The sequence below is a fragment of the Mauremys mutica genome, chromosome 15 (assembly GCF_020497125.1).
Source record: "Mauremys mutica isolate MM-2020 ecotype Southern chromosome 15, ASM2049712v1, whole genome shotgun sequence".
Lineage (NCBI taxonomy): Eukaryota > Metazoa > Chordata > Testudines > Geoemydidae > Mauremys > Mauremys mutica.
This window is the reverse complement of record NC_059086.1, coordinates 1,666,551-1,680,996: the sequence shown is the minus strand read 5'-3', so window position 1 is coordinate 1,680,996 and position 14,446 is coordinate 1,666,551. Positions and strand designations below refer to the sequence as shown.

The 14,446-nt window shown below is 57.6% G+C and overlaps 1 protein-coding gene and 1 long non-coding RNA gene across 2 annotated transcripts in view; one reads left to right on the top strand and one right to left on the bottom strand.

The window, feature by feature from the left end:
* Positions 1–13,273, bottom strand: part of LOC123350076 — a 26,799-nt gene extending 13,526 nt beyond the window's left edge. The window contains exon 1 of the long non-coding RNA XR_006573706.1: positions 13,184–13,273. This is a non-coding gene — a long non-coding RNA (uncharacterized LOC123350076). The remainder of the gene's footprint in view (positions 1–13,183) is intronic.
* Positions 1,571–14,446, top strand: LOC123350067 (cytochrome P450 2A13-like). The gene is made up of 9 exons (XM_044988420.1): positions 1,571–1,801; positions 2,393–2,555; positions 4,591–4,740; positions 8,135–8,295; positions 8,576–8,752; positions 9,175–9,316; positions 10,192–10,379; positions 11,344–11,485; positions 12,950–14,446. Exons 1-9 carry the CDS (start codon positions 1,622–1,624, stop codon positions 13,129–13,131), a joined length of 1,485 nt encoding a protein of 494 aa, XP_044844355.1. The 5' UTR covers positions 1,571–1,621; the 3' UTR covers positions 13,132–14,446.

The following is a 14,446-nucleotide window of genomic DNA, read 5'->3' as shown; positions in this document are numbered from 1 at the left end:
TAAATGGACACAAATCAGACATTAGGAATGGCAATATACAAAAACCTGTAGGAGAACACTTCAACCTCCCTGGCCACACAATAGCAGATCTTAAGGTGGCCATCCTGCAGCAAAAAAACTTCAGGACCAGACTTCAAAGAGAAACTGCTGAGCTTCAGTTCATCTGCAAATTTGACACCATCAGCTCAGGATTAAACAAAGACTGTGAATGGCTTGCCAATTACAGAACCAGTTTCGCCTCCCTTGGTTTTCACACCTCAACTGCTAGAACAGGGCCTCATCCTCCCTGATTGAACTAACCTCCTTATCTCTAGCTTGCTTCTTGCTTGCATATATATATATATACCTGCCCCTGGAAATTTCCACTACTTGCATCCGAAGAATTGGGTATTCACCCACGAAAGCTCATGCTGCAAAACGTCTGTTAGTCTATAAGGTGCCACAGGATTCTTTGCTGCTTTAACCAACCAGAATGCACTTTTATGTAGAAATCCATGGTTAAATCGAGTCTTCCTGACTAGTAATTGAAATCATGACTGAAATCAAATTGATTTAAAGCAAATCTACCTGCATTTGATGCTTCAATTGTTTGTGGGTTTTAAAAGTATTTTGTTGCAAACTGTTGGTTTGGTTTGAGTGTTTGAAATCCCAGGTGTTTTACTCTGCGCAAAATGTGGGGTTTGCGTGTCTGTTTAAAATGGTTCAAGTTGTTTGTGATTTAAGGGCACGTGCAGGCGATACGTGTGGGTTTCTTGAAAAGTACTTGCTGCAAAGTGGCTTTCAGTGTTCAAACCACTTGGGGTTTTACTCTGTGCAAGAAGTGGTTTTAAAACCATTTTTAAAAGTTGCTTTTGATGCTTAAATTGTTGCCGTGTCTGATTTCGGGGCACCTGCAGGAGAAAGAGGCGGCGTTCTTTGCAAGTATTTTGTTGCAAACTGGTTGGTTGGTTTTGAGTGCTTTAAAATCCTCACCCTACCAGGGAGAATGAAGGCTGCGAGGGAATCCGATTGCCCTCTCTGCATGCATCGGGGGGGACGCCAGGCAGGGAGAAGAGTTGGAGAAGCTACAGGACAATGTTGGCACAGGAGCTGGCCACGAATCAACAGCGGCTAGGAATGAGGAGGCTCCTAACTGTCAGAGCCGAGAGGTTCTGGAGCGGCGGGGGGAGAACCACCGAACTAGCGGGAAGATGGAGTTTGGTGAGCTGCTGCACAGGATTCTCCGCCGGGGTGGCCTGCGTTAGCTGGAGACTGGGCCAGGAGGCCTCTTCCAGCCCAATGTCTTCGGCTGAGGCTTTTCCAGCCTCGGGTGTCCAATATCATCCCCCTCCACCCCCGCACCGAAGTTTAGTCAACTAGAAAAACTTCCCTGCTGTAAACTGGGAGTGGCCCAATGGGAGGCCATGCAAACTGTGACACTGCTGCAGCCTTTGTGCCCCAGGAATCCTGAATCCCTTGTTCCACCAGCCCTCCCCAGGGGTGGAGGGAAGCCAACCCTCAGTTGCACAAGTGGGTTGTGCAAGAGGCAGCGATGCCAGAGCCCTGCCCGCTGGGTATATAACCGCCTGCAGCGCTGGATTGCGGAGAAAGGCAGTGGAGTGGAGGAGGCTCCCAGCCAGCCATGGATCTCCTGGGAGCCGTCACCCTGTTCCTGGTCATCTGCCTCTCCTGCCTCCTGCTCCTCTCCACCTGGCGGCAAATGCAGGGCCGGGGGAAAATGCCCCCAGGGCCCACCCCACTGCCCCTCCTCGGGAACCTGCTGCAGGTCGAGCTCAGCAACATGCGCAAGTCACTGATGAAGGTAGGTGGGCTCTGGGGACGTTCTGGGGAGGCCTGACCCCCCGACAGCCCCACAGATAATGGTGCCAACCCTCCAGGAATCTCCAGGAATTAAAGATTAATCTTTAATTAAAGATTATTTCAAGTGATGAAATCTCCAGGAATGCGTCCAACCAAAATTGGCAACCCTACCGCAGAGCCTCCGACCTGCTCAGTTTTTAGGAACTTTATTAATTCTCGGTGACGAGCTTGACCCTGGGTATCTCTGGGTGGGGAGGGGGAGCTGTGCTGGGGAGACGTGCAGGGGGCAGTCGGGGGGCAGAGGTGGGGCATGGAGGAGGGGCAGACTGGGTGGGGTGGGGCAGGGTTTGCTGTGGGGGGGAGGGGGCAAGGGTTGGGGGTGTGGGGAGGGGGGTCATGGGGTGGGGGGTCGTGGGAAGGGAAAGGTGGTGGCATAGGATGGGGGTGCAGAAGGGGAGGGGTTGGTTGATGGGACGGGGAGAGGTGGGGTTTGGGGATGCTCTGTGGGGAGCATGGAGGGGCAGGGCACGTGTCTCTGTGTGTCCCCGATGCTCCATCCCCATGTCTCACGACGTCTCCGTCTCCGTCTCAGATCAGCGAGCGCTACGGCCCCGTCTACACCCTCCACCTGGGCCCCCGGCGGGTGGTGGTGCTGTGCGGCTACCGGGCGGTGACGGAGGCCCTGCTGGACCAGGCCGAGGACTTCGGTGGGCGTGGGAAACAAGCCACCTTTGACTGGATCTTCCGTGGCTATGGTCAGTGGCGCCCGTGGGAGGGGAGCGAGCCGGGGGGAGCAGAGGGGGCAGGTCCCAGCCAGGGCTGCGGCTGGTGAAAATCTTGTGGCTCATCCGCTTAGTCCTGACCTGCTCCAGCTGGAGATGTGCCCAAAGCTTGGGGCAGAGCGGAGCAGGGGGCTGGTGGGGCTGTTCCCAGCAATCCCAGAAATATCTGTCTTTATGTAACCACCGATCGACGCAGGGACCAGCCTCCCACCTGTTAGATACTGAGTCAGATCCACCGCTCAGCTCCGCCAGGCTACGCAAGGGGAACGTCTCCGTGGGTCCAAAGTGAATTTTTTTAGGGCAAAAGCTCTCCTTTAGAAGGGGGCAGAAAGTCAATGAAATTCCCTCCCCTTCTACATTTCATTCGGCGGCGTTTCCATTTGTTTTCGGTGAAAACCTCCTTGAATTTAAGAAATGAGGGGATAAATGACCTCAAAGACACATGAATGTGCAGGAGAAGCAGACTAGGGACACGGGGTTCCCAGGAAATCCTGCCCCATCAGAAGGGAAATCGTGTCTTACTAATCTGTTAGAGTTCTTTGAAGGGGTCAACAAACATGTGGACAAGGGGGATCCAGTGGACATAGTATACTTAGATTTCCAGAAAGCCTTTGACAAGGTCCCTCACCAGAGGCTGTTACATAAATTAAGCTGTCATGGGATAAAAGGGAAGGTCCTTTCATGGATTGAGAACTGGTTAAAGGACAGGGAACAAAGGGTAGGAATTAATGGTAAATTCTCAGAATGGAGAGGGGTAACTAGTGGTGTTCCCCAAGGGTCAGTCCTAGGACCAATCCTATTCAATTTATTCATAAATGATCTGGTGAAAGGGGTAAACAGTGAGGTGGCCAAGTTTGCAGATGATACTAAACTTCTCAAGATAGTTAAGACCAAAGCAGATTGTGAAGAACTTCAAAAAGATCTCACAAAACTAAGTGATTGGGCAACAAAATGGCAAATGAAATTTAATGTGGATAAATGTAAAGTAATGCACATTGGAAAAAATAACCCCAACTATACATACAACATGATGGGGGCTAATTTAGCTACAACGAGTCAGGAAAGAGATCTTGGAGTCATCGTGGATAGTTCTCTGAAGATGTCCACGCACTGTGCAGAGACGGTCAAAAAAGCAAACAGAATGTTAGGAATCACTAAAAAGGAGACAGAGAATAAGAAGGATAATATCTTATTGCCCTTATATAAATCCATGGTACGCCCACATCTCGAATACTGTGTACAGATGTGGTCTCCTCATCTCAAAAAAGATCTACTGGTGTTAGAAAAGGTTCAGAAAAGGGCAACTAAAATGATGAGGGGTTTGGAGAGGGTCCCCTATGAGGAGAGATTAAAGAGGCTAGGACTTTTCAGCTTGGAAAAGAGGAGACTAAGGAGGGATATGATAGAGGTCTATAAAATCATGAGTGATGTGGAGAAAGTGGATAAGGAAAAGTTATTTACTTGTTCCCATAATACAAGAACTAGGGGCCACCAAATGAAATTAATGGGCAGTGGGTTTAAAACAAATAAAAGGAAGTTCTTCTTCACACAGCGCACAGTCAACCTGTGGAACTCCTTGCCTGAGGAGGTTGTGAAGACCAGGACTATACCAGGGTTTAAAAGAAAACTGGATAAATGCATGGAGGTTACTGGCTATTAGCCAGGCTGGGTAAGGAAGGGTGTCCCTGGCCTCTGTTTGTCAGAGGGTGGAGATGGACGGCAGGAGAGGGATTCCCCCCCCGCCCCACCCGGCAGATGTTTCAGGGCACGAACTGGTTCTCCGTGTTATATGTTTGTTCAGCATCTAATGCCATCGGATCCCAGCTGCCAGCCGCCCCCACGATATAGCGAATAAAATAAATCCGCAGCCCAGCTCGGGGCAGGACCGGCCTGCGGAAAGGGTTCTCGTTAGCGTCCCCTAGTGGTTGATTGCGGTGTGGGGTACTGCAAACAGCGCCACTCGGGCCCCCTGCATCACAGTCCGGTTCCTTGCTCCTTCCCCCCCCAGGCGTGGCCTTCAGCAACGGGGAGAGGGCGAAGCAGCTGCGCCGACTCTCCATCACCACGCTGAGGAACTTCGGGGTGGGCAAGCGAGGCATCGAGGAGCGGATCCTGGAGGAGGCGCATTTCCTGCTGGAAGCCTTGCGGGGCACGAAAGGTTTGTCGGTGTCCTGTTCCTCCAGTGCCGGGGCCACGGAGTCAGGGAGGCTCCAGACCCCCAGCTGGTGGGAACCGCCCGGAGCTCCACTGGGGTCAATGGGGCCAGACCCCCAGCTGGTGGGAACCGCCCAGGGCTCCATTGGGGTCAATGGGGCCAGACCCCCAGCTGGTGGTAACTGCCCAGAGCTCCTTTGGGGTCAATGGGGCCAGACCCCCAGCTGGTGGGAACCGCCCAGGGCTCCATTGGGGTCAATGGGGCCAGACCCCCAGCTGGTGGGAACCGCCCAGGGCTCCACTGGGGTCAATGGGGCCAGACCCCCAGCTGGTGGGAACCGCCCAGGGCTCCATTGGGGTCAATGGGGCCAGACCCCCAGCTGGTGGGAACCGCCCAGGGCTCCACTGGGGTCAATGGGGCCAGACCCCCAGCTGGTGGGAACCGCCCAGGGCTCCATTGGGGTCAATGGGGCCAGACCCCCAGCTGGTGGGAACCGCCCAGGGCTCCATTGGGGTCAATGGGGCCAGACCCCCAGCTGGTGGGAACCGCCCAGGGCTCCACTGGGGTCAATGGGGCCAGACCCCCAGCTGGTGGGAACCGCCCAGGGCTCCATTGGGGTCAATGGGGCCAGACCCCCAGCTGGTGGGAACCGCCCAGGGCTCCATTGGGGTCAATGGGGCCAGACCCCCAGCTGGTGGGAACCGCCAAGGGCTCCACTGGGGTCAATGGGGCCAGACCCCCAGCTGGTGGGAACCGCCCAGGGCTCCATTGGGGTCAATGGGGCCAGACCCCCAGCTGGTGGGAACCGCCCAGGGCTCCATTGGGGTCAATGGGGCCAGACCCCCAGCTGGTGGGAACCGCCCAGGGCTCCATTGGGGTCAATGGGGCCAGACCCCCAGCTGGTGGGAACCGCCCAGGGCTCCACTGGGGTCAATGGGGCCAGACCCCCAGCTGGTGGGAACCGCCCAGGGCTCCACTGGGGTCAATGGGGCCAGACCCCCAGCTGGTGGGAACCGCCCAGAGCTCCACTGGGGCCAGACCCCCAGCTGGTGTGAACTGGCCGTAGCTCCACTGGGGTCAATGGGGCCAGACCCCCAGCTGGTGGGAACCGCCCAGGGCTCCATTGGGGTCAATGGGGCCAGACCCCCAGATGGTGGGAACCGCCCAGAGCTCCATTGGGGTCAATGGGGCCAGACCCCCAGCTGGTGGGAACCGCCCAGGGCTCCACTGGGGTCAATGGGGCCAGACCCCCAGCTGGTGGGAACCGCCCAGGGCTCCATTGGGGTCAATGGGGCCAGACCCCCAGCTGGTGGGAACCGCCCGGAGCTCCACTGCGGTCAATGGGGCCAGACCCCCAGCTGGTGGGAACCGCCCAGGGCTCCATTGGGGTCAATGGGGCCAGACCCCCAGCTGGTGGGAACCGCCCAGGGCTCCACTGGGGTCAATGGGGCCAGACCCCCAGCTGGTGGGAACCGCCCAGGGCTCCATTGGGGTCAATGGGGCCAGACCCCCAGCTGGTGGGAACCGCCCAGGGCTCCATTGGGATCAATGGGGCCAGACCCCCAGCTGGTGGGAACCGCCCAGGGCTCCACTGGGGTCAATGGGGCCAGACCCCCAGCTGGTGGGAACCGCCCAGGGCTCCACTGGGGTCAATGGGGCCAGACCCCCAGCTGGTGCAAATTGTCATCACTCCGTTGACCTCAACACCAGTTGACGCCGGCTGAGGGTCTGACCTGCGGACCTGTGTAAAGCTGGTCAGTGTCATAGCGCCCATTGTGCAGGTGGGGAAACTGAGTCACGGAGCAGGGACGTGCTCACCCCGCAGGCCAGCGAGTGGGGTTCCAGCCTAGGAGGTGTGGGCTCAAATCCCTGCTCCGCCTGATTACCTCTGTGACCAGGACGCCACCATAGCATGTAATATGTAGCCTGTGTCTGTGAGGTGTCAGGACATGTGAAAAGCTGCCTGCGTGTCTGGCAGGGAAGGGGAGGAGCCAGGCAAACAGGTGGGCCAGCGATCCGAGCAGATAAACAGCCAGCAAACAAACCTCCGTGCTAGGCAGAAAAAGCCTTTGTCAATAGAACTTTGGAACTGTGGATTTAAGGCTCGTGTGTTGGCGTGTTGGTCTCTTGCTGACACGCTGCCTGGGGTCCACCTGGGATCCCGGTGACGGGCTCAGGCGGCGGCAGGGCCGGGGAGAGAACCGGCGGCTCACGAGGGCGGGGCTAGTTTTCCCCCACGCCACCTCGCTGCCTCTGCATGGCGCTGCAGGGTCGACCCTCCAGGTACAGTTCAGCCAGGTGTAATATGTCGTCCCCCACGAATGCTCAGTGCGTTATTTGGTGGCCTTCTCCCTGTACAAAAAGAAAGGGGTAGGTCCAATGAGAAATCAAGATCCTGAGACTGACAGTCCCCCGGGCCAATGGGGAGAGGCCACTGCTGAAGGTCAGCCCGATTGACGGGGCAGGCTGGCCAATGAGGGAGTTAAGAGCCCGGGGGTCCATCCTCCATGTGAGCGGGAGCTGTCAGAAGCAGAGGAGGGCAGAGCTAAGGGTAAAGTAGCTGGGCTGGAGGCAGAGCTGGGGAGCTGGAGCAGCCGGGAGCCAGGGCAGCCACACCGAGGCGTAGCCCGGGCCGAGCTGCAAGGGGAGCCACGGGGCCAGAGCCGGGATAAGAGGCACCGGCCCGGCCACACGTAACCCTGCAGCCAAGCGGCTGGGGCAAGCCAGCGGGGCCCTGGGCAGGGAGATGTCTCCAGACCAGAGATCTTGCAGGCTGGACTCAGAGGGGGGCTGTGACCCAAATGGGGGGGCGACGCTGGGGAGAAGAGTCCTGCCACCTGGGCACTGCCAGAGCAGGGGTCCGACCCGAGGTCACCACAGCAGAGCCAGGGCCTGGGACAGGCGGTGAACAGGTCTCACATCCCAGAGCCGTCCGGTTGCAAGGGCCCCGTGCCCATGTCCTTGTTCCCTACCTCTCCCATTGCACCTGAGCTCTGACAGGTGTTTAATAGGGTTAGGGTTAGGGGTAGGTTTGACTGTAATGCTCGGATCCGTGAGTCGAGGAAGCGAGGACCCCGCAGTGGAGGCACCCTGGCCCCTCTCCGAAGTGACCCTGATGAGAATCAGGGTGCAGCCCCCCAGAATCTGGGGCCCAGCCCTGTCGGGGTTACGAGGACTCTGCTGCGCGGGAGGGTGAAGGAAGTGGGAGCGAGAACTCGGATCCATGCAGCCCGTGTGCATAGCAGTACCATTCCCCTGCTGACACACGTGTGAAGACGGCAGGTGGTGGGACAGCAGCGACTCGGGGACGCTGTGGAATCCATGGAGGGGAGACGGTCCGTGGCACAGCCCCCCGGCTCGCCTGTGCCCCACCCAACGCTGGTTGTACCCCCCCCAGGTTTGCCCTTTGACCCCACCTACTTCCTGAGCCGCACGGTGTCCAACGTCATCAGCTCTGTGGTCTTCGGAGACCGGTTCGACTACGAGGACGAGGAGTTCCTCTCCCTGCTCCACATGATCAACGAGAGCTTCCGCTTCACCGCCACGGCCTGGGGGCAGGTACGCCGGGGGGGGGGGGCGCCCCAGGCCACGTCCCACGGCTCCGAGACCTGCCTGCCCCGGGCTGCGGGATCAGGGGGAGCGCTGGTTAGCTAGGGGAGCGGAGGGGGATGCGAGAACGCTGGGAGGGCAGCGAACAGGAAAACCTGGGACCAGCAGCGATGGGTGGACAGTCTGAGTGGGGAGAGATGGACAGACAGAGGGGTGTGTCCGGGGATGGCTAGATCACCTCTCAACCCACCCTGTGTTCAGCGGGGTCTCCGCTCTCCCTGCCCCCCAGCTCTACGAGATGTTCTCAGGCACCATGCGCCACCTGCCCGGCCCCCAGCGCGCAGCGTTCAAGCAGCTGGCAGGGCTGGAGAAGTTCATCGAGAGGAAGGTGAAGGCGAATCAGGAGACCCTGGACCCCAGCGCCCCTCGGGATTTCATCGACTGCTTCCTGGTCAAAATGCAGCAGGTACCGGCCGTCGCCGGAGGGGACGGCTCAGCTTGGTCGGCATCAGGCCTGAGAGACCAAACGGCCCGATCGTAACCAGGGGTTCAACTGGTAACAGGGTCAGTTCAGGCCTCAAACCTTCTGGGGCAGAGAAATCGAGCCCCAGAGATAGCGAAGAACAAGAGGCTTTGGTGAAAGCACTGGGCTGGACCTCAGGAGATCGGGGCTCTGACCCCCGGTGTGGCCTTAGTCGAATCACGGCATTGTGTTATGCCTCAGTTTCCCCATCCGTACAATGGGTGGCCATCCTCTCACACTGCAAGCGCCTGGGAGCAGGGATTGTCTTTTGCTCCATTTCTGTGCAGCATCCTGAAGCGGGGGGGGGGCTGCTCCCAGCTGGCGGCTGTGAGCACAGTGAATTCTTCCCCTGTGGTCTTTTAAAGGAAAAGGAAAATCCTTTCTCTGAGTTTTCCCTGAAGAACGTTGTTCTGACGGCGCTCACCATCTTCTTCGCCGGGACGGAGACGGTCAGCACCACCCTGCGCTACGGCTTCCTCCTCCTGCTGAAATACCCGGAGATCGAAGGTAACTGCAAAGGGAGGACAAAGGAACCACAAAGGGCCAGATCCTCAGCTGGTGTAAATCAGCCAGACTCTGGTGAGGGCAGCAGCGGTTCCTCCATTTACACCAGCTCTGGATGGGGCCGGTCAGTCACAGCTCGGCAGCGAGTTTGACGTGGGAGCAGGGTCCTGTCTGTGTTGCTCCATCGTGAGTCAAAGGAAGCTGACGGTCAGGGAACGCCGGGCCAGCCGGGCCAGTGTGGCTATGGCAAGCTGAAATGCCAGGGGTCGTATTCTGACCTCTGTTCACCCGAGGTCAGTCCAGAGTTAACCCCTGCCTGCAATGGGGACAGGGCCGGATCCTGATCTCAGCTCCCTGGGGTCAATCCAGAGTCACTCCCTGACTGCAGTGGGGACAGGGCCAGATCCTGATCTCAGCTCCCTGGGGTCACTCCAGAGTCACTCCCTGACTGCAGTGGGGACAGGGCCGGATCCTGATCTCAGCTCCCTGGGGTCAATCCAGAGTCACTCCCTGACTGCAGTGGGGACAGGGCCGGATCCTGATCTCAGCTCCCTGGGGTCACTCCAGAGTCACTCCCTGACTGCAGTGGGGACAGGGTCGGATCCTGATCTCAGCTCCCTGGGGTCAATCCAGAGTCACTCCCTGACTGCAGTGGGGACAGGGCCGGATCCTGATCTCAGCTCCCTGGGGTCAATCCAGAGTCACTCCCTGACAGCAGTGGGGACAGGGCCGGATCCTGATCTCAGCTCCCACGGGAAGATTGGTGGAATTGGCAGTGTCCCCAGGTAGCCACAGAGCTGCATGCCAGCTCCATGCCAGCCCCACACTGAGCCCTCAGCACGGCCCCCCCCCTTTGAGCTGTGCTGACGTCTCTGCAGAAAGGATCCACGAGGAGATCGACCGGGTGATCGGGCGGAACCGCGCCCCGAGCATGGAGGACCGGAGCCGGATGCACTACACCAACGCCGTCATCCATGAGTTCCAGAGGTTCTGTGACGTCATCCCCATGGGCCTGGCGCGCCGGGTGACCAGGGACACCCAGTTCCGGGGATACACTATTCCCAAGGTAGGGTCCTGGGGCGTCCATCCCCCGCCCTGCCCCATGGCTGTGCAGGGCTCGGCACTGTCGCTTTCTCTGGAGGCCGGCGCAGTGCCGCAGACAGGGCAGCGGACCGGGCTCGATGCTGCCTCTGGGATGTCGGGTCACCTAGTGGGCCTGGCACCGGACTGGGACTCACGAGACCTTGTTTCTATTCCCAGCTCAACTACTAGCTCAGCATGTGATCGAGGGCATCGCCCCGTGCCTCAGTTTCCCCCACATGTTAAATGAACAAATGGTGTTAAGGACTCTCCAACACTTTTCTATTTACACCGGAAGCCCTTTGGGACAGGGAATATCGCTCCCTTTGTCCAGCGCCTGGCACGACGGGGCCCTGATTGCAGCTGGGGCCTCTGGGAGGTGCCGTAATACACCTAACAATAACACTCATCCATGTGGATAAATACCCTTAGCCTGACTTCTAGTGCCATCTTAAAATGCACACGGTGGGTACGGAAAGCCAGGAGGTTCACGCTGTGTAATCAATACAGGCACAGCCGCTGAGGGCCTGGCCCAGGATAGTTACTGGCTGTATTTTGTGTTCCCATCGTGCCGAGGAGCCGCGGTCACGGACCAGGACCCCACCGCGCTCGGTGCGGTACAAATACACACAAAAGACGCCGCCCCACAGAGCTGGCAATCTCAGTGTCAATCCGCAGGGGCAGCGTGGTGAGAACGAGGAGTCCGGACTCCTGGGTTCCCTTCCCAGCTCCGGGAGGAGCCGAGTGCAGTAGCTAGAGCAGAGGGCGTTGGGAGACACGTGCCGAGACGTGACCATCGGATTGTGGCCTGACCAGGCTCCTGCGATTTAATATTTGCTTTTGCTGCAAATTCCGCCCGTGGTTAGAATGACCCTGAATGGTGCCCCAACATCCGCGCTGTGGGTTATCTGCGTTTAATCCCTGCTGCGTGTGGCCTTCTCCTCCCGCAGGGGACGGAGGTGTACCCGATGCTGGGATCCGTGCTGTATGACCCCACGCAATTCAGCAGCCCCGACACCTTCGACCCCGGCCATTTCCTGGATGGCAACGGCCAGTTTAAGAAGAGCGACGCCTTCGTGCCCTTCTCAATAGGTAGGAATCCCTCCGCAGAGCTCGGTTCCCAGCGCCCCAAGCAGCGAGATCCGGGCCTGGCCCGGCCACTAGACCTCACCCTGCGTGCAGAGAATTGTGAGAATTGGAGTCAGTGGGGCCAGATCCCCAGTGGTGTAAATCAGTGTCACTCCACTGGAGTCAGTGGGGCCAGACCCCCAGCCGGTGTAAATCAGTGTCACTCCACGGGAATCAGTGGGGCCAGATCACCCCTTGGTGTAAATCAGTGTCACTCCACTGGAGTCAGTGGGGCCAGATCCTCCACCGGTGTAAATCAGTGTCACTCCATTGGGATCAGTGGGGCCAGATCCTCAGCTGGTGTAAATCAGTGTCACTCCATTGGGGTGAAGGGGGCCGTTCACACACACTCTGGGGTAGGTGTGCGCTGAAGCCCCTTGGGAATCGGGGCCTTGTGAGCAGGGACCGATCAGGTTAGATGATCCCAATGGGCCCTTCTGGCCAGAGGATCTGGGTCCCGAGCGTGTTAGTTCTCTGTCCTCCTGGGTCCTCGCCGTCCATCCCAGCTCAGTATCATTAAACAGGGCGATGGGGGTAATTCTTCATTGGCACCTTTATTGGCAATATCTCAGTGGTTTGAGCATTGGCCTGCTAAACCCAGGGTTGTGAGTTCAATCCTTGAGGGGGCCACTTAGGGATCTAGGGCAAAAATTGGTCCTGCTAGTGAAGGCAGGGGGCTGGACTTAATGACCTTTCAAGATCCCTTTCAGTTCTAGGAGATTGGTATATCTCCAATTACCTTATTACCATGTCACAAATCGATGTCGCCAAATTGTTTGTGTCAGAAAGAAAGGAGCCAGAACTCTGAACAAATCAAAACGTTGCAAGACTTTCTAAACCAGGCGTTTGCATTTTTCAGTGAGAAACTAGTTAGAGGTTCAAAATTTCCTCTAACTTTTTTTAAGTCAAAAATGTTTCAAACGAAGCCAAAGGTTGATAAAAATTTCATCTCGGCTCAACTCAAACGTTTCGTTTTGACTCAATCGAAACTTGGATTGAGTCAAAACGAAATGTTTCAGTCGGGCCGAGATGAAATTTTTTCCAACCGTTCGATGTGACGAAAATCTCGAACAGTTTCATTTCACTTCGGTGCGAAACAATGTTTTTTCCAGTTTTTCTGAAAAATCCGTTATTCGCCCAGCTGCAGGGCTGAGAGCACCCGACCCACCCTTTGAACCAGGCCTGTGAGTGCTTCTCCGTCAAAGTCGGGCCTGGCAAAAACCACTAACCCCTCCCAGCACGGGAATGGCATGCGGCTGTCCCCTCTACAGACCTTCAAATGAACAGCACCCAATTTCCCCAGCAATCCCCACTGCTCCAGACTGGGGCAGAGTTTGGACAAGGGGGGAGACCCCCTCGCAGAGTCCCACCTGCCCCTGGCGCCCTGCTCCGGCCGGGCCATGACGCCTCCTTTGGCCTCTCTCCTAGGGAAGAGGTATTGTTTCGGGGAGATGCTGGCTGTCATGGAGCTCTTCCTCTTCATCACCAGCATCCTGCAGAACTTCCGCTTCCGCTCCCCCGTGGAGCCCAAGGACATCGACATCTCCCCGAAGCTGGTCGGGTTCGCCACCCTGCCCCGCAGCTACGAGATCTGCCTGCTCCCGCGCTAGGAGCAGACGGGATTCCTGGGGGCAGCCTTGGGGAGGGAGGGAAGGGACCAACCTGGGGGTGGGGAAGGAAAGGCCCGGCCATGTATCATGTTGAGAACTGGGCCCATCAGAAGAAGGACCCAAGGGGGTGAATCTCCTGGGGGAATCCGGCTGCTGTTTTCCGGCTGCACAAGGGAACGAGATCTCCCCTAACGAGACACTGTCTCTGAGGGTTCGTCTACATGACCCACCAAACTCGACCTCTAGGTTGCCAACTTACAGCCATGGTGCATGTCCACCCTACCCTCACCAGGGGCGCTTCCCCCCACCTACGAGGGGCAGTGTGGGGGGCTGAGAGCCCCGTCTCTCTGCCCCGCTGGCAGCTCCCTCCCTCCCTGTTCCCCGCCGGGAGCAGGAGCACGTCTCTCGGGGCGTCTCAGCCTCCCCCAGCCCACTCCCCGCTAGGAGCCGGGCAGCCCTGTGCATTTCACAGCTCACACGGCTGCCCGGCTCTCGGCAGGGGCTGCTCGGGCGTCTCACCCCGGCTCGCAGCCGGAAGCAGTGTCCAGCCACCCAGCTCTCCAGGGGAGTGGGGTTGGGGAAGGGACTTTCCTGTCAGTTTCACTGCTCCTGCCGTGCAATTGACGAGACAGCTGATGTAAGGGAGGCAGGTCTGTGTAGTAGGACACTCACATCTGTGGGGCGAAGGCTGTAGTGTGGACACTGACATCATGGGACCCACACAAGCTGCCTTCTGTGGACCTAACGGTGCAGCGTAGCCCTGGGCTCAGTCTCTCTCTCTCTCTCTCTCTCACACACACACACACGCACAAACACACACAAACACACACACACACACAATTCCATTCCAAGCATCTTGCAGATTGTGTGAAACTTTGGGGATCTTTCGATTTTGTGAAGATTGGGGGGGGGCATTTACAAACAGGGGGAATTTCAGGGCAAACAAATCTGTTGCCAGCCGAATTTCAAAATTCGCAGTATCTTTCCAACATCCCAATTTTGGGCCTTATCAGTTCAGGCTCTTTAGGGGGCGGGGAAGTGAATTGTGTTGAAATCCCACAGCTTTAATGGTGAATTTGGAGGTGAAGGTTTGTGCCAGGCCGCAAATTCGACAGGTTCCCTTTCAAACAGAAACCTTTTCCCATAGCTGTACCCTCCAGCTGGCTTCAGATGGGGTGGGGATCATTTGCGTGGGAGTGACAGGACTTCGGCTTGCTCTCAGCACCGGGATGATGATGAATCTGACCATGCCGCTGTCTCTCACTGGAGTGTGCATCCGTCACTGGTCACCTTCTTAAATAAAGCTGCAATGCAA

Excerpts from the sequence above, each read along its gene's own strand:
- LOC123350067 (XM_044988420.1), top strand. The coding sequence starts at position 1,622 with ATGGATCTCCTGGGAGCCGTCACCCTGTTCCTGGTCATCTGCCTCTCC. Across the intron at positions 2,556-4,590 it reads CTGGATCTTCCGTGGCTATG|GCGTGGCCTTCAGCAACGGG; the intron begins GTCAGTGGCGCC and ends TTCCCCCCCCAG. Across the intron at positions 11,486-12,949 it reads CTTCGTGCCCTTCTCAATAG|GGAAGAGGTATTGTTTCGGG; the intron begins GTAGGAATCCCT and ends CCTCTCTCCTAG.